The sequence below is a fragment of the Phaeodactylum tricornutum genome, chromosome 11 (genome assembly GCF_000150955.2).
Source record: "Phaeodactylum tricornutum CCAP 1055/1 chromosome 11, complete sequence".
Lineage (NCBI taxonomy): Eukaryota > Bacillariophyta > Bacillariophyceae > Surirellales > Neidiaceae > Phaeodactylum > Phaeodactylum tricornutum.
Genome location: NC_011679.1, coordinates 401,053 through 426,187, shown reverse-complemented (window position 1 = coordinate 426,187; position 25,135 = coordinate 401,053). Strand labels below are relative to the sequence as shown.

At 48.6% G+C, this 25,135-nt stretch overlaps 9 protein-coding genes across 9 annotated transcripts; 5 read left to right on the top strand and 4 right to left on the bottom strand.

Moving 5' to 3' along the window:
• Positions 1 to 135: 135 nt before the first annotated feature.
• Positions 136 to 1,179, top strand: PHATR_46777 (predicted protein; the record flags this gene model as incomplete). The annotated part of the gene is made up of 1 exon (XM_002185848.1): positions 136 to 1,179. The coding sequence occupies one exon, from the start codon at positions 136 to 138 to the stop codon at positions 1,177 to 1,179; it is 1,044 nt and encodes a 347-aa protein (XP_002185884.1).
• Positions 1,180 to 4,302: 3,123 nt separating this feature from the next.
• Positions 4,303 to 7,551, bottom strand: PHATR_46775 (predicted protein; the record flags this gene model as incomplete). Its single annotated transcript, XM_002185664.1, has 1 exon — positions 4,303 to 7,551. The coding sequence occupies one exon, from the start codon at positions 7,549 to 7,551 to the stop codon at positions 5,038 to 5,040; it is 2,514 nt and encodes an 837-aa protein (XP_002185700.1). The 3' UTR covers positions 4,303 to 5,037.
• Positions 7,552 to 8,035: 484 nt separating this feature from the next.
• On the top strand, positions 8,036 to 11,014 carry hCdc48 (predicted protein). Its single transcript, XM_002185847.1, has 3 exons — positions 8,036 to 8,113; positions 8,422 to 9,865; positions 9,956 to 11,014. The coding sequence occupies exons 1-3, from the start codon at positions 8,109 to 8,111 to the stop codon at positions 10,925 to 10,927; spliced, it is 2,421 nt and encodes an 806-aa protein (XP_002185883.1). The 5' UTR covers positions 8,036 to 8,108; the 3' UTR covers positions 10,928 to 11,014.
• A 2,209-nt stretch (positions 11,015 to 13,223) lies between these two features.
• PHATR_13233 (predicted protein) lies at positions 13,224 to 13,568 on the bottom strand (the record flags this gene model as incomplete). Its single annotated transcript, XM_002185663.1, has 1 exon — positions 13,224 to 13,568. A coding segment is annotated over one exon (345 nt), but the record flags the coding sequence as incomplete, so codon positions are not given.
• A 1,363-nt stretch (positions 13,569 to 14,931) lies between these two features.
• PHATR_36808 (predicted protein) lies at positions 14,932 to 16,718 on the top strand (the record flags this gene model as incomplete). Its single annotated transcript, XM_002185846.1, has 2 exons — positions 14,932 to 16,344; positions 16,452 to 16,718. The coding sequence occupies 2 exons, from the start codon at positions 14,932 to 14,934 to the stop codon at positions 16,716 to 16,718; spliced, it is 1,680 nt and encodes a 559-aa protein (XP_002185882.1).
• Positions 16,719 to 19,047: 2,329 nt separating this feature from the next.
• On the bottom strand, positions 19,048 to 20,600 carry PHATR_46770 (predicted protein). The gene has a single exon (XM_002185662.1). It carries the CDS (start codon positions 20,497 to 20,499, stop codon positions 19,261 to 19,263), a length of 1,239 nt encoding a protein of 412 aa, XP_002185698.1. The 5' UTR covers positions 20,500 to 20,600; the 3' UTR covers positions 19,048 to 19,260.
• A 317-nt stretch (positions 20,601 to 20,917) lies between these two features.
• On the top strand, positions 20,918 to 21,817 carry PHATR_28202 (proteasome subunit alpha; the record flags this gene model as incomplete). Its single annotated transcript, XM_002185845.1, has 2 exons — positions 20,918 to 20,986; positions 21,131 to 21,817. The coding sequence occupies 2 exons, from the start codon at positions 20,918 to 20,920 to the stop codon at positions 21,797 to 21,799; spliced, it is 738 nt and encodes a 245-aa protein (XP_002185881.1). The 3' UTR covers positions 21,800 to 21,817.
• Positions 21,818 to 21,917: 100 nt separating this feature from the next.
• Positions 21,918 to 23,363, bottom strand: PHATR_46768 (predicted protein; the record flags this gene model as incomplete). Its single annotated transcript, XM_002185661.1, has 1 exon — positions 21,918 to 23,363. A coding segment is annotated over exon 1 (1,365 nt), but the record flags the coding sequence as incomplete, so codon positions are not given.
• Positions 23,364 to 23,681: 318 nt separating this feature from the next.
• On the top strand, positions 23,682 to 25,073 carry PHATR_46767 (predicted protein; the record flags this gene model as incomplete). The annotated part of the gene is made up of 2 exons (XM_002185844.1): positions 23,682 to 24,595; positions 24,662 to 25,073. The coding sequence occupies exons 1-2, from the start codon at positions 23,781 to 23,783 to the stop codon at positions 25,071 to 25,073; spliced, it is 1,227 nt and encodes a 408-aa protein (XP_002185880.1). The 5' UTR covers positions 23,682 to 23,780.
• Between the last annotated feature and the right edge of the window lie 62 nt (positions 25,074 to 25,135).

Below are 25,135 nucleotides of genomic sequence, written 5' to 3'. Positions count from 1 at the left end.
GGATATTACAAATAACAAAGCATCTAACCAATTTATGTCGAAACGACAGACAGTTCTTTGCTCAACCAACATAACTGTAAATTCCAATGCAAAAACTCGTATATGTATATACTTTCAGTTACTATGCATGTGACAATGAGATTGCCTTCGAAATCACTTGCGCAAAAAATCGGCGCTGCAGATACATGTATAACAAACGAAGGGATGGACCAAGTTATTTCGAACCATACTTGGCTTGTCCATTTGCTTTCATCCCTACGCTTGCCGCTCAGTCATTCTTCCATTGAATCGTATCAGATCGATGCTTCACGGTTTTTGCGACAAAGCCCGGAAGCCCACAAACGTCTAGTGGGCGATCCGGAAAGCATTTTTGTTATCATCAGGAGGTTTTCAGCAGATCTTCAGGACCAAGTAAAGTTTAAAATTTCTTGTGATAACATTTCCAAAGATGGGGGTGGCTTCAAACGGAGTCTTCGTTCGAGTCTTTGCCCAGAGGCGGATGAACTGACCCATTGGCATATTGAAGTCCGAATTAACGAGAAGTGGTCTTCAGACGTACTTTTTCTCTATGGACTACCCGCTTCGTGCTACGTGACGTCTTTTAGCTACTGTATGGTCCGAGGCTCGAATACATACGAGGCTGTATTTCGATGGATGGAAAGTCTTTCAAATTGTACTATTGACCGAAAGCCTTGGCAACCAACGTCCGCGGAAATGGTAATGGCGGTGGCATCATGGACGCGACAAATATACGAAAAACATCATCCTTCTGCGACCAAGCTCTTGAGTGGTGCAAGAAAGCCGTTGGCGTTAACATTTGCAACTCCTCCAGATATTAAGGCTTTGGAAACCCTCTCAATATCTATACCACCCATCGCTCTGTTCCAGCTCTACGAATCCATCGAAAGGAACAGTCCAGAGACGGGTGTCTCCCCTCCCCTTTATAAGGCTCTAACATTCTTTATGAAGGAGTCGTTCGGGATTAATGTACAGTCCTTTCCTGTTGTCAAAGCTTCCTGTGGAGCTGGCTCTCTTGGAAACGACGGACGCTGCAAAATTGCAGAGCAATCTTACATCTACCACTTCTTGAGTGACATTCGTGATATCATTCGGAAAAAGCATCTGAAGCCTCCAATACATACAGAATTTGAAAGTGAAGATGAGCTACTCGTTGGGTGAAGCAGCATCGACACGGTACATTGGACGAGCTCAAAGTAGAATGTCGAATAGGACGAATACGCAGTAAGGGCTCCTCAATTTATTATATACACGTACGAAAGATTGTGAGGCCGTAGACGTCGTATTCTACCCGCAGTTGATTGTTGTGGCACTTTTCGATAAAATTATGATCTCCCCCATGTTCAGTAAGAACTGATTCCAGATGCTCGATTTCGTCGCACTGAACCGCTTCTAATGTATAGTTATAAAAAAAAATTGGATCTCGATTGGTTCACCAGCAGCTATCGGCCTCACAATTTTCGACTCCAAACAATGCTTGGAATGATCACCTGTTTTCAAGCATCCTTTTGTGGCATCATCAACCACTTCATCATGAATTATTTTTGATTTAAAAGTAAAACCTCATCGAACGGAGCCCCTCACACATACGCGCAATCCTCATGGTTTGCGTCGAATATTGTTGGCATACCACATTGATCAAACCACGGTCGGACCTCCTCTGGGATGTCTTTGATTTCCAGAGTGCTTTCCCTTTTCCTCTTAGTCGCATCACAAACGCTAGATTTGTCAACCAGAACAAAACGGACCACATTATCGTTTGATTCCGTTGCGACCGTTTCTATTTTCACCAAATGTGGACGGGGTATGGCTTGTCCTGCATCACGAGATTCGACAGATTTCATGCTATGACTGAAGCCCTCAAAGATAAAGATTGCTGGTGGTAGCTTCGGGGGGCGTGAACCGCAAGGCTCAACTTGCTCCGGAATGCCTTTGTTTCTATATTTGAAGTTGCTTCGCGTCGGCGACTTAGTATCGCACATCGTTACACTTTCATCTACCTCGTCATCTCGCTCGCAAAGAAAGATCTCCCGAGGCGGGCGAACCGTACACAAAACTGGGTATTCTCTCATCAGAACTTTCGGATAATCTTGTACCCTAGAAATTTATAGGGTGAAAAGGGTTCCTTTCAGACAGCATGAAATCGTTATTTAAACTTTCAATTGCATTGCGGACAGCCTCCAAGTGATATAGTAAGATAGCCAATGTTTATCGGACCCCTCGCTAATGTAAACGCTTGTCTGAATGTCGACGTACCACTTTTCCAAGTCCGCGACTGCCTGATTTCAAAAAGAGAGCGAAAGATAAAAGGAACGAATAGAGATCAGTTTTGCTCCTCATGGGCATCTCTTTGGCATCGCCTGAAACTCCGGTGGACGTTCATATTTTAAAGAGGAACATCGCCGTTTCCTCTAAACTACCGATGTCACGAGAACGCATTTGGCGAGGACATGGAAATCTGCGATCGGACAGCTCGCCCAAAGTTATGCTCACTGTCACAATGGAAAAAACCCGTCAATTTCGATATTGCGTTTACAGTTAGTGACATAATATTGTCTTTCATTCACGTGAAAACGTGAATGTCACCACAGCAAGCGCAATGATATTATGCGAAAAAATCAGTACAATGGTACGGACAAGTTCTTGCAACCAATCATTTAGACTAACTATATTGCGAGTCTGCATTAAATCCCAGGGAATGGAAATTTTTATAAACAGGCTCTAGATGGACCCACATACTCTTCAAAGTACCTTCAGTACCTCGTTTGGCCCTCATGATTTTCATGAATGATTAGGTGTAGCATAGTTCTGATTTCGTTCATCCTGCTCATTCAAAGGAAGTCGGATTCATGGTTCTATTGTTGTACAAAAGCGGAGATACTGCTGTTCATCTGGCATCTTTTCGTCTTCACAAGGCTACTCTTTAGAAACGCAGAATCTCAGGAGGGTATTTCAGGTGACTTGCGCTTTGATCATCCGTCTTTTCTTTTGCTCCATTTCAAATACTCGAGTGTAGGGGATAGTATCCGGCTCCTCTTCCTGTTCAGCATTAAGATCCGTCGCCAATGGGCACCATCCAAACAGAGTTCGGCACTAAAAAATTTCGCAGACTTGTAAGGAGCAGCACACAGATAAAATTGCCAGATCATGGGGACCACAACGTATACTTACTGGGCAACAGAGTAGTACATTTAAAGTACCCAAGCAATCACTTCTTAGGACAGCATTTGTACACTCAAAGGAGCACTCGCAAGGCCAGAATACTATTCGCTGCCATGGTCGCAGGCCTTGTAGATCGGGTAAGCTTTCGGTCCCTTTTGACATGGTTCAGGTGTACGATTAATTCGAAAGAGGATTTTTCATGCTGTCGTAAATCTAAAAGATGGAGACAATAAAAAATATGAGGCGGCTGCCGTTGAATGCCGATAGGCGACCGGACCCGTCAGACTTCCGTTGAAACGTCACAGTCCTCTAATCCATTTTTATCAGGCTGTTTCTAAAACTAAATAAAAATTGTTGACAATGTAGGATGCTATGTTTATCAATGTATAAGCACGTGAGACCAAATATCATAGTAACATTACAGTTTCAGAAAGGTGCGTGTGCTGATACCTAACTACCCTTTTCGATATCCAAGTGGTACCACTGGTAAACTGAAAGTCAGTCACAAGGCATTTTGGGATGGTCGGTACTTCACGGTGAGCAATCCTGCTCTGTGCTCACAGTTTGTCTTAAAGCAAAGATTTTGCTGTCGCTTGATGTCTTCAAAAGAACCCTCTGCATCTTGGCCCCGTACGAACTTGCCGTCTACTTTTGTCGCAAGTACGCGTCTCGAATCTCCCCATCACACACTTTTCTCCCCCGGTATTCGTAAAATCGGAAATGGTATCGCGGTCCGGCCTCCAGGATAGAAGAGGTTTCGATGTCTCGCTCAAGATATCCATGGTACTCATCGCAGTCGGTCTCATTGCCATGCCTACGTACAACTGGTTGGTTGGCTTGCTTGTAGCCATGTCAAGTGGCATTGCTTTCATCACGCTGGAGCGTGTGAGTGCTCCACCGGCAAACAGCCCTCGTGAATTTGCTATTTTCCATCGTCGACAACCACGTCGTCGTCCGGTTCTTGCGTGTTTGGGCGACTCGCTGACTCACGGCAATTGCAGTGCCTCCATTACACCTGAGATCCCCTCGAAGCTGTGCATTAAACTTGGTATGGAGCTACCGAAGTACGGGTCTACCTTTGCTGATCCAGTATGGGTTGTAAACTGCGGACAGAATGGTATTACTAGTGAAACGATATTGAAAGAACGCATGAATGCCGCGTTAGGTGTCTACCCAGACTATATGATGATAATGATTGGAACCAACGATGTTCGTGCCATGTACAAGAAGTCGTGGGGGAAGGATATCTCGCGCATTAACACTCTCTCTCAAGTTCCCACGATGGCCTTGCTTGAGCGTAACCTTACGGAAATTCTCCATTTTATCGATCAATCATCTCCAAATGTCAAAATAGCTCTTTGTACCTTGCCTCCGATGGGTGAAGATCTCAAAGCCAAATCCAACGATCTCATCCGAGAAGCGAACCAAATCATTGAACGTGTCGGTGCTAACTATGGTGAGCGCTGCACCGTTATTCCAGTCTTTTCGTGCTTTGAAGCCATCTTGGAAAAGAAGCGCAAAGGCGGGCTTCCGGTAGATGCGTTTTTTCCGCTGTCCATCATCATGAATTTGCTGTTTCACAATTTAGGCATTTTCTTTTCTTGGGACCGACTTTCTACTATGGTTGGCAACAAGATACTCACTGATGGGCTTCATCTAAATGAAACAGGTGCGTATGAAGTTGTGGACCAAATCGTAGATTGGTTGGTGAAAAGCAACGTCGCCAAAGCAATAGCTGTCAAGTCTTGATACCTCAAAAGAGAGGTGGGACAGTTCAAAAATTTCATTAAGATGCACAAAGAGCTTATCAGTCGGCAGCATCCACCAGCGCTAAGATGCATAATGTTAACACAAAAGCTACACCTTTCCATCTACTTTCTCAACGCAAGGCTGCTGCCGGATTTGACTTTTGAACGCCGTAGCCGCCCCCCGTATGGGTGCTGCTTGAAGCATCCATTCAGGTCTCTCGAGCCATCCAGTTTGTTCCAATAGTTGTACGACATCGTTGAATACTTCAGGTGGTGTTTCGGCAAAGCGTGGCTGGTCCAAATGTTGTAACGATGATATCAAAAATAGAAATTTGTTCGACACAAAGTCCAAGACACAGTCAATGAAGCCATCATTATCGTCCGACATGACCGGAGCCCAGTAGCGCAGCAGGTTTACCAAGATCTTTTTGAGACGATGCATCGTCCCCACAACAGCAAACTGTAGCGCTTCTTGTAAGTCAGAGTCGTCGTCAGACTGCTGATATGAAGCATCTCTGTGAAGAATAGGAATTGCCATGGCTTGCAGACAATCTCGTACGTAGACCGAGACTTGCTCGCGAAACTTAGTAAGTGGCCCACTTTCAGCAGGTAGCAATTTTCGCAAATGCTTGTAGAATCCAGTCAGCGACTGGGTCCTCGTTGTGGATAAGAGACTGTAGCCAGACTTCGCCAACAAGTCAGAATGACTAGAGAGTACCGCCTTTTCAACAATCCGCTCGACGTCCGATCTTGCCATCAAACTTGATTTGACTGCCTTATTGATGACAGTCATCCATTTAGCTTCATTGTATCCGTTCGAATCGTCCCAGGGATCGTTCAAGGAACAGAGCTCGACGGATACTAGTACCGTCGCCAAATCTGCCAAGCACAACGACGCGTACGACTTCGTGTAATCCTCCGAGTACGAGTCACGCCACTTCGTAAAGATGTCCACAAGCGGTTGCAACGATGAGTACGATTCGTCTATCTCATCTATTGCAACTTGCAAGGCTTCCCGCAACGCCAATCGCCTTTCACGCAAACTTTCCTTTTCCTCGTCGCTGAGGCACGCATCGGACTCGTCCCCGCGCAACCTTTCCTGGCGCGCTTCTCGCTGCAATCGAATATTCCGACGCTGACGAACATGCGATTCCCTGGTCAACGCGTATTGTGATTTAACATCTCGACCAAACTCATCGACTGTGGTGACGTTGTCGTAAATAGCTAGCGGCGGCTGACGTCCAAGAACGCGATCTAGTTTGTCGTTCTGAGACAACATGGCAATTGCATCGTCTTCCCATTGTCTCCAAGAGCTCAGCGATGCCACGTCGGCTTCGACAGCATGCAAAAGCTCCTGAATCGGCCGAATCTTGCCTTGCAATGCGCGCATCGCACCGACCCAGGAAGCAAGACGACACATCAAATCTTGATAGTACTCCAAGGCCTCTCCCGAATGTTGCAAGTCCCCCTGTTGTCGAGAGAGTTCTTGGGAAGTCTGTTCTAATTCTACCTGTCGTCTCTGGCGCGCTTGCTCCCAGTCTGACTGTTGTGCACGTAGCTGCTCCAAAGAAGCCGCGATTTGCTTTTGTATGGTAGTCATAGAGAGCGTGGATGTTGGCGACCCCGTAGTTTTCTCCAAATCATCGGCGTGGTTGCCCATACGCGGGACCGTGTAAGAAGGTTGCTTCTGCCTAGTGCTGATGCCAGCACGGCGAGCTACCTGTACCTCCCAATCAGCGTTGTCTTCGTCGTCTTGATCGTGTAAGGACTGCAGTTGCGGGTTAAACTCGTGCTTCTTGTTGTCGTCGTCGTCACCGTCGACACAGCCTAATGCGCCAGCTCCATCCGGTTCTTCCAATTGAAAAGCTGCTTCGCCCGACAAGACAATGGGTTCCTCCGATGCAAACGCCATGTTCGCACTATCAGCAGTAGACTGCAGGGGTATAAAGTTTTCGTCAAAGACGCTGCTGCTTTGCGTGACATGGACTTTCGGTGAAAACAATTCAGGAGATTGCTCGGGTGGTTCATGTGCTGGCTGGTATGACTGCTGTTCGGACTTGAGCTGATTCAAAATATCCGCATTATACATAGACGCGGTATCTTGATCTTCCGTTGTGTCAACGCCGTCCTTTGCGATAACAACACTTGTAGTGCTACTTCTACCACCACCAAATCCTAGGCCTCGTCTCTTCTTAGTCTTTTTGTCTGTCGTGACATTTGAATCCATGATTTCATCGTCCTGGAACGATCGAATCACGTTTCGATTCATTTTGGTCCGATGAAGGCGTGCGGAATGCGAGCGATCGACATTGTCCGAGGGCAAATCGGAATTCTCTGTCAGCGAAAGATCCACCCCGCCCTCTCCTTCGTTGTCCACTTCTTCGGTCAACCGGATGCGATTGGGACGGGTCCGTTTTTTGGTTGTTCGAAACATTGTCAATTTACGAATGCTTTTGTTTTGTGACACAATGGGTTTTTCTTCTCTAATATGGGATTGTGAGCTTAGAGAATTTGGATTCACAGTCAATGGGCCGGTGAGCAACCACTCGACGACATCAAGCGCATTGACAGGGAGTTCCCAAAGCGAAGGACAAATGCGATCTCTTGTTTTAGAGGATGGCATGGCATCACCGGGTGTGAGTGACTGACAGTGACAGGTGAGTCGGGTCTCTCTTTCTACGAGTGCTGCATTCATTAAATCTCCGATGATTGGTTACTCTATATCCCATGGACATATCATTATTTAAGGGAATGAGCAAGATTGTCTTTCTGGAATCGTGCGTCGTGTGGCGTTCCTCCACGTTGCGTCGACGGCGCCGAAGGTCATCTTCGGACGAGATACGGACACTATCAGAGCTGTACGGGTAGGGGAAGGGGTCTTCGTTTTCCTCTCGGTTCCTTGCCTTTCCGCCGGTACTCCCCGGCTTTCACAGTCAGTCTGGGCATTCCCTCACGATCGCGGCTTTGGTGTAGGCAGGATCGGGATGGAAATCCCGAGTAGTAGGCGCTTACGGAGGGAAAACGCTACCAGTAGCTAGTTCCCCATGAAGGAAGACGCTCGAGAACGACACCCGCTACGGCTCTTATCGTTCCATATATCCAATCAACGCAGGGATCAATCCCATCTCACTCGTTGGCTTGTCACACGCACACACAACAAAGGCATACACACGAAGGCAGATGGCGTAAGTGAATCGGAGCAATGGAGAGAGAGGAGTTGTAGCGACGATGCTGCTGGGGATCGTTTGTCTGTGAATCAGGAAATTCCGAGATTTGTTTCTTGGTGCCTGCCGTGTTCTTTGCATCCCTTACACTAGGTAGACACCGGCAATGAGTTCCGCAAATACCGACTTGGTAGATGACTAGTCACTGTTTGATAGTGGGTATGATGTAATCGAAGTTGTCGATCCGTCCGTACATGTTTCTTATACTTTCCAAGCCGGGTCACATGAATCCCTCATTCTGTCGCTTTCCTTTGCCATTTCAATTGCAGCAAGGACGAAGAAATGGCGGACGCCATACTCAGCTCGGGAAGCAAGAAGCGCAGTCCCAACCGCCTCATAGTCGATGACGCCACCAACGACGATAATTCGGTCATCTCCCTCTCTCCCGCAAAGATGGAACAGCTGGAGCTATTCCGTGGAGACACTGTCCTCATCAAGGGAAAGAAAGGTCGAGATACGGTCTGCATCGTGCTTGCCGACGAAACCTGCGACGACACAAACGTGCGCATGAATAAGGTGGTGCGTAAGAATCTACGCGTGCGCCTCGCGGATGTTGTTACCGTCACGAGCTGTGGTGACGTGCCCTACGGCAAGCGCATCCACATTCTGCCCCTGGACGACACAATCGAAGGCGTTTCGGGAAACCTGTTCGATGTCTATCTCAAGCCCTACTTTTTGGAAGCCTACCGTCCCGTCAAAAAGGGGGATCTCTTCCTGGTTCGCTCCGCCATGCACCCGGTAGAATTCAAGGTTGTCGAAACGGACCCGGCACCCTATTGTATTGTCGCACCCGACACCGTCATCCATTGTGAGGGTGACCCGGTCAAACGTGAAGACGAAGAAAAGATGGATGACGTGGGTTATGACGATGTGGGTGGTTGCCGCAAGCAAATGGCGCAGATTCGGGAAATGATCGAGTTGCCCTTGCGTCATCCGACTCTCTTCAAGACACTGGGTGTGAAGCCACCTCGCGGTGTCTTGCTGTACGGTCCTCCCGGCTCCGGAAAGACTCTCATTGCTCGGGCTGTTGCCAACGAAACCGGAGCTTTTTTCTTTTTGATCAACGGGCCCGAAATCATGTCCAAGATGGCTGGTGAATCCGAATCGAACTTGCGCAAGGCTTTTGAGGAAGCAGAAAAGAATGCTCCTGCCATTATCTTTATCGACGAGATTGACTCCATTGCGCCCAAGCGTGAAAAAACCAATGGCGAAGTCGAGCGTCGTATCGTCAGTCAAATGCTGACGCTCATGGACGGCCTCAAACAGCGCGCCAGTGTTGTTGTCATTGGGGCAACCAACCGCCCCAACGCCATTGACCCGGCCTTGCGCCGTTTCGGGCGTTTCGATCGCGAAATTGATATCGGCGTGCCGGATGAGAATGGTCGTCTGGAAGTCTTCCGCATTCATACGCGAAACATGAAATTGGACGAAGATGTGGAACCGGAGGCGATTGCGCGGGAAACGCACGGCTTTGTTGGGGCCGATATCGCCGCACTCTGTACCGAAGCTGCCATGCAGTGCATTCGTGAAAAGATGGATTTGATCGATATCGAAGATGAACAGATTGATGCGGAAATATTGGACAGTATGGCCGTCAGTCAGGATCATTTTCGACATGCATTGGCGCAGTCGAATCCGTCTAGTTTGCGTGAGACGGTGGTCGAAGTCCCTAACATTTCTTGGGAGGATATTGGTGGTCTCGAGCAAGTCAAGGTATGTTTACCGGATCAAACGGAGGAAACTACTGCCTTTTGTGTGAGTTTCATCGTTTTCTAACTCCGCTTCTCACTTTTGTCACGACAGCGCGATCTCAAGGAACTTGTTCAGTACCCTGTCGAGCATCCCGAAAAGTTCGAAAAATTTGGAATGTCACCTAGTAAAGGTGTTCTCTTTTATGGTCCTCCTGGTTGTGGTAAAACTTTAATGGCCAAAGCTGTCGCCAACGAGTGTCAGGCCAATTTCATTTCCATCAAGGGACCTGAGCTGCTTACCATGTGGTTTGGAGAAAGTGAAGCAAACGTTCGCGATGTGTTTGAGAAGGCCCGTCAAGCCGCTCCATGCGTGCTCTTCTTCGACGAACTCGACTCTATTGCCCAGCAGCGTGGAGGGAGTCAAGGAGACGGTGGTGGTGCCGCCGATCGCGTCATGAACCAGCTTTTGACCGAGATGGACGGTGTTGGTTCGAAGAAGAACGTGTTCATCATTGGAGCGACTAATCGTCCCGATATCATCGATACGGCTTTGATGCGTCCCGGACGTTTGGACCAGCTTATTTATATTCCGATGCCCGACTTTGAGTCGCGCTTGTCGATTCTTCGCGCGACGCTTCGCAAGAGTCCAGTATCGAAGGATGTTGACCTGAACTACCTTGCCTCGCAAACCGATAAGTTCACCGGTGCCGATCTTACGGAGATTTGTCAAAGTGCGTGTAAAATTGCCATTCGAGAAGAGATCGAGCGGGACATTGAACGTCAGCGCATGAAGCAAGAAGCCGGCGAGGACATGGACGACGAAGATGACGAGGTTGAAGATCTCATGCCGGAGATATTGCCAAAGCACTTTGAAGTCTCCGTTCGCAATGCGCGTCGATCTGTCTCGGACCGCGACCTGGCCCAGTACGCTTCCTTTGCGCAGACCTTGCAACAATCACGGGCAGCCGTTTCGGGATCGACCGGTGGCAGTCTCGCAACTTTTGCTTTTCCGGACGCTAACGCGGCTGTTGGCGTTGGAGCGGCGGCGGAAGACGACGATGATGAGGAAGACCTCTATAGTTAGATGAGACAGGTCAAGCCCGGAACGGCGAAGACAGGCACGTCCATAATAATCTAACCTTAAAAGTTGAAAAAGAGATGTATGTATGCATCTTTGACTAGTCTTGATACTATCGCTACTTTGAGCTGTCGTCTCCCGGCACGGGCAATGCCACTTTCCGAAAAGCTCAAGATTTACATCAACTGCAAAAAATGACAGCGCAACAGAGTTCCCTTCTCGAAATATGGCGCATCAAAAATGCAATGCACGCATTCCGCCATTTCGCTTCGTTCGTAGACTAAGGAAAAAAAGTCTTTTCAACTTCCATTATATACATCTCAATCTCAAGCATACGTTATCAAGTTATCAAAACTCTCCACCATTGTTATTGATTTATATTCAGATTTCAGGGGTATACATTGGTCAAGCAGTTCCTGCTGAGTTTATTCGTATCAGCTCAACTCGACACAATTTGTCTTGAACTACAGCCATGTTGAATGGTACTCTGCTTTCTATGTATATCTTCATGGCATGTCCAAAGTATTCCATGGCAGCTGCAACCTGGCTTTGCTCTAGATATAAGTTCGCCACGATATTTTGCAACCTTGCCACAAAAGGGTGACGTTCACCGAAGAATTTGCGCGTGACGTCCAGTACCTCCAAGTACGCGACTAAAGAATCTGCCCGCTCCCCTTGACTATGCAAAGCTCTTCCAATTTCCAACAGAGTCTGTGCGCCTTCAAAAGATAATTCATCATTTGGGTTCGGCGGTCGCTGGATAGCTAACGCTTGTCGAAATGCATTTAAAGCGAAGTCGTATTCCTCCCGGTCATGAAACACCTTACCAATCGCACTCATTGAATCCGCGACGAGCGTACGAACACCCGGTTTATCCATTTTTGATTGCCGTATCTTCAAAGCCGCGTTTAGTGGTCTCATGCTTTGGTATAAGTTCCCCATTTCGTATAGAATTTGTCCTTTCCGATGCAGGCCGTCTGCGAGTTGAAGAGCTAAAGGGCCCACAATTTCGAGGGCGCGATCGAGAAATTTGTTGAGGTAAGATAAGGCTTCCGCTGAGTCGCCTTGGTGATGCCGCAATAAAGCAATATTGTACCAAACAGCTGCCACTTCCATGTCATCCATATTCGTATGCAGCAGTCGCAAGGCATCAGTACAGGTAGTCATAGCCTTGTCGAAATCACAGTTAAAGAAATGAACATGGCCCATGTTCATGACAGTTCTCGCTAACTTGCGTCTAAGACGGCGAGATCGCTTGACGTCGTGCGGTCTCCGATGACACGCATCATCATCGCCGTACATGGCAGCAAGGGCTGCATTTCCGCGCACCAAAGCGTCGGATAACAGTTCCAGCGAATCGGCAGGTCGGCCGTATTGAAGATGAATCTGAGCCATATTGTTCAAACAGCCAAGGACAACTGGATCAAAGGCCAATGGTGTCAGCTGCTCGGATAGGGAGGAGGACAAATCAAAGAATTGCATGGCCGTGTCAGGACTACCCCAGTGATAATGAATCAAGCCCATATTGAACAAGGTGGCTTTTGAGCTTTGAGCTAAAGGAATCATGAATTGACGCTCGTCAATCGGTGTATCGTCCATGATAATTTTGAAAGCTTCACTAAATACTAAAGGGGCAGCATGCATGTAGTCGCTCACTCGCTTGATGCGAGATGTCGGGCCAAACAAACCGGGCAGGCCATCGACGGTACAGTTTCTACAGACCTTTTCCATTCCAACTCCATCTGAACCGTGCTCTGAAGTGCCCTCGCATAGAAAAATGACCTTGTTGAGCAGACTTGGCCGTGCCTCATCCGGTAACAATTCCGAAGAGAGCAAATTCAATATTTGCGCGAGTTCTACACATCGGGCTTCGTGGGGTACACCTCCTTGTCCTTCCTGCTCTACGCACATAGCAGTCTGGACGCTCTCCTGATACAATTTCATGGCCGTCACGCACTCCCCGGCCTGATATAGGATACCACCCAAATTTGTTGTCACTGCAGCGTGTTGACGCAGCGTTTCGTTGGCAATGGGGCGATCAAGTTGTATGCGGAGTCGTTCGCGGCGCTCTACCATGAATCCCATTGCCTTGGTGGCGAAATCCTGCAGCTTAGCCTTGTCTTGGGGAGAAAACCCTCCTGGGCGGGGATCGGGGCCCTCCACGCAAAATGTTCCAAGTTTCATCCCTTCGGGGCTTACCACTGATAAACATAATTCAGGTAGTCGCAGTTTTAGTATAGAGAGAGCTGTGTTAGAGGCACGTGCTATCCCACTTGAACACAATAGCATTCATGCACTTACGAGGTGCACCGGCATAAAATCGCAAATGCGGGCGCTGGGTAACAAAGACATTTTTTTGAAAGCGTGCATCCTTGTGTGTGTCATTAACTACCAGGATACCGTTTTTGTTGAGAATTGTGTGCGCACAGAACGCCATACTCCGGGAACTCTCTTTGGATTCACCATAGGTCGTCCCACTGAACAGAAACTGGCGACCCAAATCAACCAAGCTAATTAGTGAGGTTGGTACCTGGAAGTGCTGGCAGGCCTCTTCCGTTAGACGATCAAAGGCTTCTTCACTTTCGGCATCCAGAACAAGGTACGATTTGAGCGTTAACAATCGCTGCATCTCGACATCTACCTTTTGCGGTTCCGCTTCTTCATCCGAAACGGGTAACCTCCAATCAATCCCGTCGGAGATAGAAGACGACGATTCGCTCCCGGAAGCGACGGTAACTCGTTCCAGAGCGTTGCGCAGATCATTTTCCGAAGTAAAATCGTTGACGGAAGGACCGTGGGGACGGGAAAACGGAAGAGGAGCCGTGGGGGTCGGCGATGGCGAGACCAACGCGACGGAAGAAGATGGATGGTTCATCGTATTGCTGACAGTTCCAAGTTCGGTGTCTTTGGAAACCGAAGCGGTTTCTACAATTTGTTGTTTGCCCATGGAGGACAAATGCGCACGATAGGGAAAGGCGTATTCCACTCGGAGGAGTTGTATCGTGCGAGTTTCCCGAAAAAGAAAGGAGTGCACAAAAAGGATCTGCCCAGACGATAGTACCGTGCCAGCGCAAAGACGCAATCAAATCCAGGAACGTGGATAGCTTCAATATTGATGGGACTCCTATGAAAACTAAAAATAAGGGAACAGATGAAAGGCAAGTGTATAGTCAATGTAGATCGAGTAGGAGGAGCAATAGGAAGAGAGATGATTGTAGAGCCATGTAGGACAATCGACAGATGACGCGCTACACAGGACGGAGGAACCCCCACGAGTTGACGGCAGAGGGAGCACAAATATCCCCAATCCGAGAGAACCTTGTCAGCTGACGTTGCAATAGCGGATACAGCGGTGTTCAATATTTCTGGAATTTTCTTTGATAGTAAGAACGCCAAGTCTTCACACGTATTCACTTCCGCTTGAAAATTAATTAGGGTCGGACAACCGGTATTCGTCATATATTCATAGAAAGCTTGCTTCAAGTACGTAAGCCTGATTTATGATTGTCGAGAACAACTCGAAAGAAACTGCAACCACGACGACGATGACACAATCTTGAGAGCGCAGCGTTTCCCATTGCATGTCGTACCGCGCTAGCCACGAAACTTTACTGGATTACTAACAAACCGGGTCTGTAATCAGTCGTGATAACTTGTCCCCTGTCTTTGAACAGTGCAGGGTTTCCATGCTTCCAAGGCTCTGTGCTCTCTCTCTTCCTGTTCAACGGATGCATTCACTGTCATAGTCTACCGGTACTTCCTTCGGAGTCATGTTCGATCAACCCCAAGGTGTCCGACTATATCCGAAACATTTTAGATAAACGTCCACGTTTGATCGGTCGACGGCAAAGGCTATTCCTAAGCTTTTAATCATTTAGCAACATAGATCCATCCTTAGTATGGGAGCCCGGAAAGGTACTTTGTCCTCTGACAGTGGACCCAGTACGCCACGAGTCACAACAAGAAATTTCGTTCTCTTTGTGATACTTGTCTTTGCCATCGTCATCAATATGTACTGGTGGCAATTTTGGAAGCAAGAATACTCCTCCACACCGCATTCCCTAACAGGCCCATCCACACCCTCTTTCGACGATTGGAAGAAAGCATCGTTGACAAAGATCAATGCGATACCTCACTTCGAGGCCGTGGCTGGTTTACAATGTCACGATCACGGAGGTCCGACCGACTCATTGGCGGCCGAAGAAATGGTCTACTGGCGAGACATTCCCAAAGACGCATCCTTTGCTAGCCCTTTTCGCAGCACTGCATCCTCGTCACAACGGAATCAGTATCTTACGTTCGAACCGGATGAGGGGGGGTGGAATAATATACGCATGGCCATGGAAACGGCAGTCACGCTGGCTTTGGCTATGGGACGGATACTCGTTTTACCGCCAGAGCAAAACATTTACCTTCTGTTTGATGATTCACATCAGAAAAAGACCTTTTCCTTCAAAGATTTCTTTCATTTGGACGCAGTACAAGCCGAGAACGCCGGACTCGAAATTTGGACGTTCGAGCAGTTCTTGGAGCGCGAGGCAATGCAAGGGGGTTTGGTACAAATGACGACGGGGCAGATCTCGTTTCCACCAGACAACCGAACGAACTGGGACGGTCTCGTACGCAACTGGGACTCGGCAACTGCAGGACAGGGGAGAGTTTTGTGGTCGTGGGTTCGGAATGTAACAACACACTTGCCTTGGTCTGGTTCCCAGTGCGTCGCGGCCTTTCCCTCTACATCGGGTGCTGCCGGTGTGGAGCGCCTTGAACAGACTATCCAAAGTGTCTTGGCCAACGACGAGTCCCTGCCTGGTGGTCAGGGGACCCAAAAGTGGAAACAACGAGTCAACTCCTACCGCAATAATCCAACGCCAACTAACGCGTCGACCGCTTTGCGTCTAGCAGAAATGCTGGCAAATCGTCAGGAACTTTGTATCTATGATGAAACACTTCAACAGGCCAAAATCCTGCATGTGAAAGGAGAAGAGCGATCAGGCTTTAGGTTGCTGTTGCACTTCTACGCGTTTTTATTCTTCGAAGACTGGCGTCACGATTTGTGGATGAAACGCTTTGTTCGGGATCATTTGCGATATATTGATGAGATTCAGTGTGCAGCAGCACGGGTAGTGCAGGCTTTACGGGAACGCGCTCGACAACACGGAGGCGAGAATGCGACCAACAGCGGCTTTGACAGCTTTCATATCCGTAGAGGTGACTTCCAGTACCAGTCAGTCAGGATAGACGCAGAAGAACTCTATGAGCTAAATAGCCGTAGGTTCTTGGCCGAGCAACGCACCGTCTTTGTTGCGACAGACGAAAAGGATGACGCCTTCTTCGGTCCACTCCGCGAGCACTATCATTTGTACATGTTGAAGGATTTCAAGGACCTGGTCTCGAATGTCAATCCAAATTACTATGGAATGGTGCGTGTATGGGTGCATTCCTTATATGCCGTCACACTAGCTCTAAGCGGGAATCTCACCGATAGCGACTGCTCACGCTTCTTCAACATTCTCTTTTTCATTGGCAGCTAGACCAGCTGATCGCATCAAAGGGCGACACATTCATAGGCACCTATTATTCCACATTTTCGGCCTACATAAACCGGATGCGAGGGTACGCATCTCAAAAGGACACGAAAAAGGACTTTGAGCTTGGCACTATGGAAAGCTTTTACTTCGCTCCTGCTGCACATCCAGACTTGCGCAAAATTATGCGTTCCTATCACAGCTTGGAGCAACCATTCTGGGCTCATGAATTTCCAGTTGCCTGGAGAGATATTGATCACGGAGTCTAGCTAGATATTGAGACAGTTGTGGCTTTTTCCTCTCGAGCCTTTCCCAACGCTATTCCCAATTGTAAATAAATCGGTTAGGCAATGGCATTTCTTCTTCCGGGTCAATACCGGTCAGGCGTTGCACAGGAAAATGAGAAGTGTCATATATTAAATAAGTTATTATGTTGAAAAAATTTCATCACTGGTCGCAAACGGTCCCCGCTAGATACTTGATTCTATTATAAGTGATTGACATCCAACAAAGAACGCTTTGCATTGCTGATTTCTTATGGAATGGCGAGAACCGTATATAAAACCGAGGTAGCCAGCAATGCCTCTCCGATGGCAAAGGCTGCTCAGTCACTTTGCGCGGGTCTGTGTCTTTTCTTGTATTGTTTCACTATGAAAGCTCTAACTGCAAAAGCAAAAAATTGAAGTTTCTCTGTGTGTTCCATTTTACGATACGGAGAGGCCAACCCACTGCGTCTCCCTTCACTGTTGATTCTGCCATGCACCCAACATTGCAGCCTAGGATATCGAAACCAATAAAGAGAGATCGTGCTTTGCAACAGATCCATCACCATCCATGATGGGAAGCCGCAAAACTGTTTTTTTTCGCGTCAGCGAAGTCATTGCGACTGGAGCTACACCACGACATTCTTTTCTTGTTGTAATGGTGACAATAGTTATTCTTGCCAACCTGTATTGGCTGTCGCTTTGGAAGCAAGAGTACGTCCCAACATTAAATATCGCGAATCCGGTCAAACGCACTGGCGTTCTCTCCCCTGGCGAATGGAAGAAAGCGTCGTCGGCTAAATTACATCGACGAACTCCACTGCCAAAGAAATACGAGGCAGTGGCTGGTTTGCAATGTCACGATCACGGAGGTCCGACCGATTCATTGGCGGCCGAAGAAATGGTCTACTGGCGAGACATTCCTAAAGACGCCACTTTTGCTAGTCCTTTTCGCAGCACTACATCTTCTCTGGCAAGGAACCAGTATCTGACATTCGAACCTGATCAGGCAGGCTGGAACAACGTTCGAATGGCCATGGAAACGGCAGTCACGCTGGCTTTGGCTATGGGACGGATCCTTGTTCTGCCGCCCGAGCAAGAAATGCATTTACTTTATGACAAGTCGCATCCAAAAAAAACCTTTTCCTTCAAAGATTTCTTTCATTTGGACGCAGTACAAGCCGAGAACGCCGGACTCGAAATTTGGACGTTCGAGCAGTTCTTGGAGCGCGAGGCAATGCAAGGGGGATTGGTACAAATGACGACGGGGCAGATCTCGTTTCCACCAGACAACCGAACGAACTGGGATGGTCTCTTGCGTAGTACGGATGAGGCGAAAATTCTGTGGTCGTGGGTTCGGAACGTAACCATACACTTGCCTTGGTCTGGTTCCCAGTGCGTCGCGGCCTTTCCCTCTACATCGGGTGCTGCCGGTGTGGAGCGCCTTGAACAGACTATCCAAAGTGTCTTGGCCAACGACGAGTCCCTGCCTGGTGGTCAGGGGACCCAAAAGTGGAAACAACGAGTCAACTCCTACCGCAATAATCCAACGCCAACTAACGCGTCGACCGCTTTGCGTCTAGCAGAAATGCTGGCAAATCGTCAGGAACTTTGTATCTATGATGAAACACTTCAACAGGCCAAAATCCTGCATGTGAAAGGAGAAGCGCAATCGAGCTACAGATTGCTGTTGCACTTCTACGCGTTTTTGTTCTTCGAAGACTGGCGTCACGATTTGTGGGTGAAACGCTTTGTTCGGGATCATTTGCGATATATTGATGAGATTCAGTGTGCAGCAGCGCGGGTGGTGCAGGCTTTACGGGAACGCGCTCGACATCACAGAGGCGAGAATGCGACCAATAGCGGCTTTGACAGCTTTCATATCCGTCGGGGAGACTTTCAGGCTCAATATAAGACAGCTGAAATGTCAGCGAAAGTCATGTATGATCAAAATAGCCGTAGGTTCTTGGCCGAGCAACGCACCGTCTTTGTTGCGACAGATGAAAAGGATGATGCCTTCTTCGATCCATTGCGCAAGCATTATCATTTGTACATGTTGAAGGATTTCAAGGACCTGGTTTCGAGTGTCAATCCAAATTACTATGGAATGGTACGTCTCTATGTAATATTGCAAGGGTCCGTGACATTCCCGGTATTTTAGCTACTCACGTGCGCGGCCTTTGACTTTTGGGATTTCCAGCTTGATCAGCTGATCGCATCAAAGGGCGACACATTCATAGGCACCTACTATTCCACATTTTCGGCCTACATTAATCGGATACGAGGATACGCATCTCAAAATTACCACACCCCAGGCTATGAGCTCGGCATTGTCGATAGTTACTACTTCTGGGCCTCTGAACAAAGCGAGTTTCGCAAAATTATGCTATCCTACCATGGCATTGAGGAGCCATTCTGGTCTCACGAATTTCCAATTGCGTGGAGAGATATTGATCGCGGCGTCGTGAGGGCAGCATCCGTACGGGAGACTTAAAAGTGTGGCAACGACAGTCGATACTATAATGCAGTGGACCAAAATCGTTGAAGCCTATTTTTTTGTCTTTTCGCATCGAATAACTACACAAGCGGGACTTAGAACTTCAATCGAAACCATCTCGCGCGCAAAGCCTCCGTCCACAAGCAAGCTCTTGAGCTGCTCCACTGATTCGAAATACTGAAACGCTTGTCGCGATGGTCCATTGGCCCCACCTTCGGCCTGCTGCAAGGTGCCGAAATAGGACGACAAGAACGTTGTCGCAAAATAGCGACCACCTGGCTTTAATACACGGTAAATTTCGGCCGCGGCCGCCGGTAAATCGGGCCAGCAGTGCATCGCGGCCCCCGCGTGCAAACAATCTACCGAAGCGTTCTTCATAGGAATTTGTCCGACATCGAGGCGGATCAAATCGAGTTGCGTGTTGCGATTTCCGTTCAGCCTGGGGTTGGCCTGAATCCGAGTGTGCGCTTCGTTCAACATACTTGCAGAATAGTCACATCCCAAAACACGAGCATACTTGCCAGATTTGGCAAAACGACGGGTAAATAAGCCGGTAGCACAGCTCATATCCACCAAAGTTTTGGTATCACTCATAGCCATGACCGGGGCGAAATAGTCCATGGCAAGCTGCGCCTCATCGTCTGCTCCAGGAAAACCAGCTTGGGCGAAACCTTGTCGCCATCCCCGTTCGTATGCTGCACTGACGACGGGGGATGTGAACAAGTCCCGCATTGGAACATAGTCCTCGCCCATGGGAAAACCAGCAGTCGCGAATGCGGAGCGTAGTGGCGGAGGAATAAACGGAATCAAATTGCGTGCGAGCGCATCGGAAGAAGTCGAGTCCGGTGCCGACGTCAATTCCTCCGGCTTAATCGGCTCCAATAGGTCAATAAACGTATCGGACGTTCCCTGAAACTTGTTGCTGGCAGATTCAATGAAATACTTGATTCGACGACGATTATTTGAAGACGACTCGCCTCCAAGAAAGGTAACGGGCTTGGCAGTAATCGTGATGCTCTCCTTTGTGATGGGATCTGCCAAAACGGCGTCCTCGAACGGTTCCGTCGACTTCAAAAGGGCTAACAACTTCTTCTTTTCTATTGCGAGTTTGTTCCCTTCAATTGTCGCGGTCGTGTTGAAAACAGTCGACGCTGAAGTATATAGGGCCGACGAGATCGTCTTCGAGCTTGTCCACCGATTCGGATGTTGCTTCGTCGGAAAGACAAAAGCCGACCCTGGTACCGCACTTACAGTTATGCTACACGCCAAAAAAAGGCCAGAAGTCTTCATGCTTGTTTGATATCTACACAAATTGGAGGGAGAACGATACAGGCTCTGTAGAGTGCGTTAGGAGTCTCTAAAGCGCCCTCGCTAGTAGTCGTGAAAAAGCATTCTTCTCGAACGGTGTTGTGGGAATGATGACAGTGAGTGAGTCACCAAAGCTCGCGAACGACCTCGTTTCATAACGTTAAGGATGAGAACCGACAATCAAGTCCCGGGAATCAGATTCGGTCGTGTATCGTACGCAATATTTCGTGTTGCTTCGTTCGGGGCCGATCCGCATGCTTCGCCGGAAGACGATCGGACGAACGCAAACAGAACGATGCGACCATGGTAGAACGCACACACAAGGATAACTTATGTAACAGGCTAGGAAAACAACCTTTCCGTTGCAATCAAGCTTCCTCCTTTTCAATAGACAAACCAAATGTACTTGACTCGCTCTGAATACGATCGTGGTGTCAACACGTTTTCACCAGAAGGACGTCTGTTTCAGGTATGCATGATTTCTTTGTTGTCATCCTTCTTCCATTGAACACGGGTCACTTTTCATCATCTTTACGCTCAGAACATACGTTTGTATATTTTGTTCTGACTAACACTTGCGTTTGTCGTGATTGTCACTGATGTGTGAATTTAGGTCGAATACGCGATCGAAGCGATCAAGCTTGGCTCCACTGCAGTCGGACTCCAAACCAAGGATGGCTGTATCCTAGCCGTAGAAAAGCGTCTCAGCAGTCCACTGCTGGATCCATCCTCGGTGGAAAAGATTGCCGAAGTCGATTCCCACATTGGTGCCGCCATGTCGGGTCTCGTCGCCGACGCCCGGACGCTCGTCGATCACGCCCGTGTTGAAGCACAGAACCACACCTTTACCTATGACGAACCGATTGGCGTAGAAGCCTTGACCCAAGCTGTTTGCGATCTCGCCTTGTCCTTTGGGGAAGGGAGCGATGGGGATTCCAAGAAGCGCATGAGTCGTCCTTTTGGAGTAGCGCTGCTGTTGGCCGGCTACGACGAACTGGATGGCTGTCAGCTTTTCTTTAGTGATCCATCTGGAACCTTTGTACGATACAAGGCCAAGGCTATCGGCGCCGGTTCCGAAGGTGCGCAGTCGAATCTGGAAGAGTCATACTCGGAAACAATGACTTTAAACGAAGCCGAAGAGCTAGCTTTGAGTACTCTCAAGCAAGTCATGGAGGAAAAAATCTCTATCGAAAATATTGAGCTCGCCCGAGTTACCCCGGAGAAGGGTTTTCATATTGCGACTCCCGAGGAAGTCGCCGTGGCCTTGGAACGCTTAAAGTAAAAAAAAGTGGGATTGTTGATGGCTGGACAAAGTCTTTTGGGTAATTTTACATCTTTTTCTACAGTTCATCGTCGTGTTTTTCATCATGCAAAGCCTTGCCCCTTTCTTCCTCCATAACGGCTTGGATCTCTTGGAAACGACGGTGCCAGTCCGGCTTTTCGGTTACAATAACTTCGATCGGCCACTGTATTTCTGGAATTTCCTCTCGTCGAGATACGGGCAATAGTTGCACCATATTGGGGTCAACGTGCAACGAAACCTTGCGCACAAATAAGGCTCCCGACTTTCGGATATTGGCCAAATCGTACACACCCAAAAAGTACGGTCCCCATGCGCGGGGTTCGTCCGCTAGGGAGTCCTCCGGAACGATGTATCGCTGTTGAGTCCAAAATCTTCCAAAGGCGGTTGGTATATGTTCATCCATTCGTTCGTAGCGAACGTCGGTAATGTCGGAGAGTGTCTGGTTCTTCCACAGGACGACTTGTTGTGTTTCGGTGGCATCGCCACCATCCTCCTCATCATCATCGGTATCGTACGAGGGATAAAGTTTCGGTAACTGTGCCAGGTCTGGATCCATGTGCATAATAAGAGTCGGTATGAAGGTTTCGTCAGTCATGAGTTTCCCCGACATCTGCAAGTAGTCGGCAAACTTGGACGGCAACGAGTCACGTCTCGACATTTCGTCCACCAACCAAACACAAAATTTCCGTTGTAATATCACCCATTGACTACCAAAATGCGTGACCATTGTTTGATTCCGAGTCTCCCCTTTCTTATCCGTGTACACAATGACGGGGTCTGGTTCGGTACCTTCCCGTGTATAGTGAGAACGCTTATGCCACCAAGAGGGGAATTTGTAAACGTTGGTGGGTAGGAGACCCGTTTCGCAGGAGCGGCTGGTCACGAAATTATACGGCAAGTTGTCCAGGGTTTCGGCCATTGCGTCGCACGCGTAGACGGGCAAGGTGTCTCCGGAGAGATTGATAAATACGTCCCAATCGATTGCAGCGTAGGCTCGTACGGCTATTCGCATCCCCCAAAGCGTGGGCAAGTTCATGCTCCATTTGCTCCACTCCACGTGGTGCACCGAATCGATCCGCACGGTACTACCGCACGCGCAAGAGTCAATCTCTCTTCGCAATGCCATTATGGATTCGTTCTCGGGTAGGAGTAATTGCTTCGCTTTCTTATCAACGTGAAAAACGACGGTATTGCGCGGATCTCGAATCGAACGAAATAGGGGCAGAGCATCTTGAACAGTCCGCTCGTTGTGCAACAAGACCAAATAAAAAATATGAGCACCAGGTGACCGTTTGTCTTTGGCTAGATTCATGTCCAGACATTGTGATGGACAGGGAACCGCTTCGTTTTCTACTTCGTCGTCCTCGCTCGTTGCATTCGCAGTCAACACGAGAGTCAAGACGAGCAAGGAGACGACTACCAGTATCGAAAGCCGAAAGCGACGTCGTCCTAAGCGATTCATCGCTATGCAGTTGACAGTGAGTTAGATGGTTGCGTATTTTCTCTGCTAACTGACACTGCAAATGAGCAAAAATGATGGGGTGACAAAGTATGCCCCACCTCGGTCTCCTCGTTTATGGTGGGGACGATGATAAAATTCTCGGTCGAAACAAACGTTCGCCTCCGTCAGTCCTTCGGAAGTAGAAATGACGTGCTCCGGGAATGTTTCTCTTTTGTCTTGTCGTACGTGGCGTCGTGATAGTCAAAACTAACCAATGAGAGACAACCTATAGATCGCTACGAATCTCGAGCGTACTCGGCCAGCGGACCGGCGCGCGCGCCGACCCAATTGTCCCGCACAGTTCGGTTCTCGATGGACAGGCAGTGACAGTGACCTCGTCCGCCGTGCACAATTGTGTTGCGTACACGACCCGACCCGACTTGACCCACACGTTGACCATGGACGGTCCTTTGGAAGCCTGTCGTGATCGTACACAACGCTCGATCGAACGCAGCGTCCATGAAGGAAATGTTCGATACGAACGTGACGAAAACTATCCCCCCTCTCGGCAACACTACCGATCAACAAACCAGCACGGCCGTCACGAAGAGCGGACCGAAATCTTTCACCCTTCCAAGCGTCGACAAACTAGTGAGGGACATCGGCGTGATCATCAACGCCATGGAGATTTTCACGATCATCGCCGGGAAATTGAGCCTCGGCCGCCAAACCATCGCACGGGACATACCTTACCGCGAATTGCACCATGGTCGTAGCCTTCAGCACAAGACGTCAAGCTCCTGTCGTCCCTCCGACATAAAGGGGGACCGTCACAAAAGGTACTACGTCAAGGAAGTTCCCAAGGACGAACGCTTGCCGGATATCGTGGGACCGGATCCACGGGGTGACGATCCTAACCGGCGAGTCACGAGGAAGGCTACCAACCGTGTTGCCGGGCGCAATACGGAATCGTTCGACCCCGCGTCGACCTTGGTTCGCCCGGAGCTACGCATTCTAGTCGGGTCGCCGCAGATGGATGTCTATAACAAACCTCTCAAGCATGACGATGTCGTTATCGTCCCGGAATTGTTTGGTGCCCAGGAAAATTGGGATATGTACTACAACCTTGTCGAGGAAATGACGGCAAAGCAAGAGTGGGTTTCGTGGCACGAAGGATTGCATCTGATAGTTAAGAAGCCGGAGCAATCTCCGTTGTTCAACAACATTGTCGATCGTTTGTGTACGTATTTTAAGATACGCAAACAATCCATCGGATACCGCTTCAATTGGTACAAGGATAGCTCGGATTGGAAAGCCTTCCATCACGATTCAGCGTAAGTAGAACGCACTATGGGGTCATCCTCCGCTTACGAATCGTTGCTCACTACAGTTTTGTGCAGAGCTTTCAACCCGCAGAGGGCGAAAAATCAAAACATCACTATCGGGGTTTCCTTTGGCGCTACGCGAGAGTTAGCCTTTGTCCGGGCGACCGATATACCAGAGGCCAAGGTGCGTGTCTACTTCCCGCAAACGAACAACGGTGTTTTCACTTTTGGTCGCGACGTTAACATTTTGTGGAAACACGGCATCAATGCCTTGGCACCCGAAGAGCAAGACGGCAAGGGTCGAATCAGCATTATTCTTTGGGGTCTGGCACAGGATGTAATCGAAGAGACCGGATCTCCACCTCTCTTGGGTTCGGACGGCCAAGGTCCTCATGCGCAGCAACTCGGCGGTAAACGACATTACCAGGGCAACAACAGCAGAAATCATGACCATCGCGGAGAGTCTACAAAGAAACATCGAAACTGATCCCAAAACAATATAACGATGAACGTAAGAAGCTCATAGACCCCAAAATATTCCGGTTATCG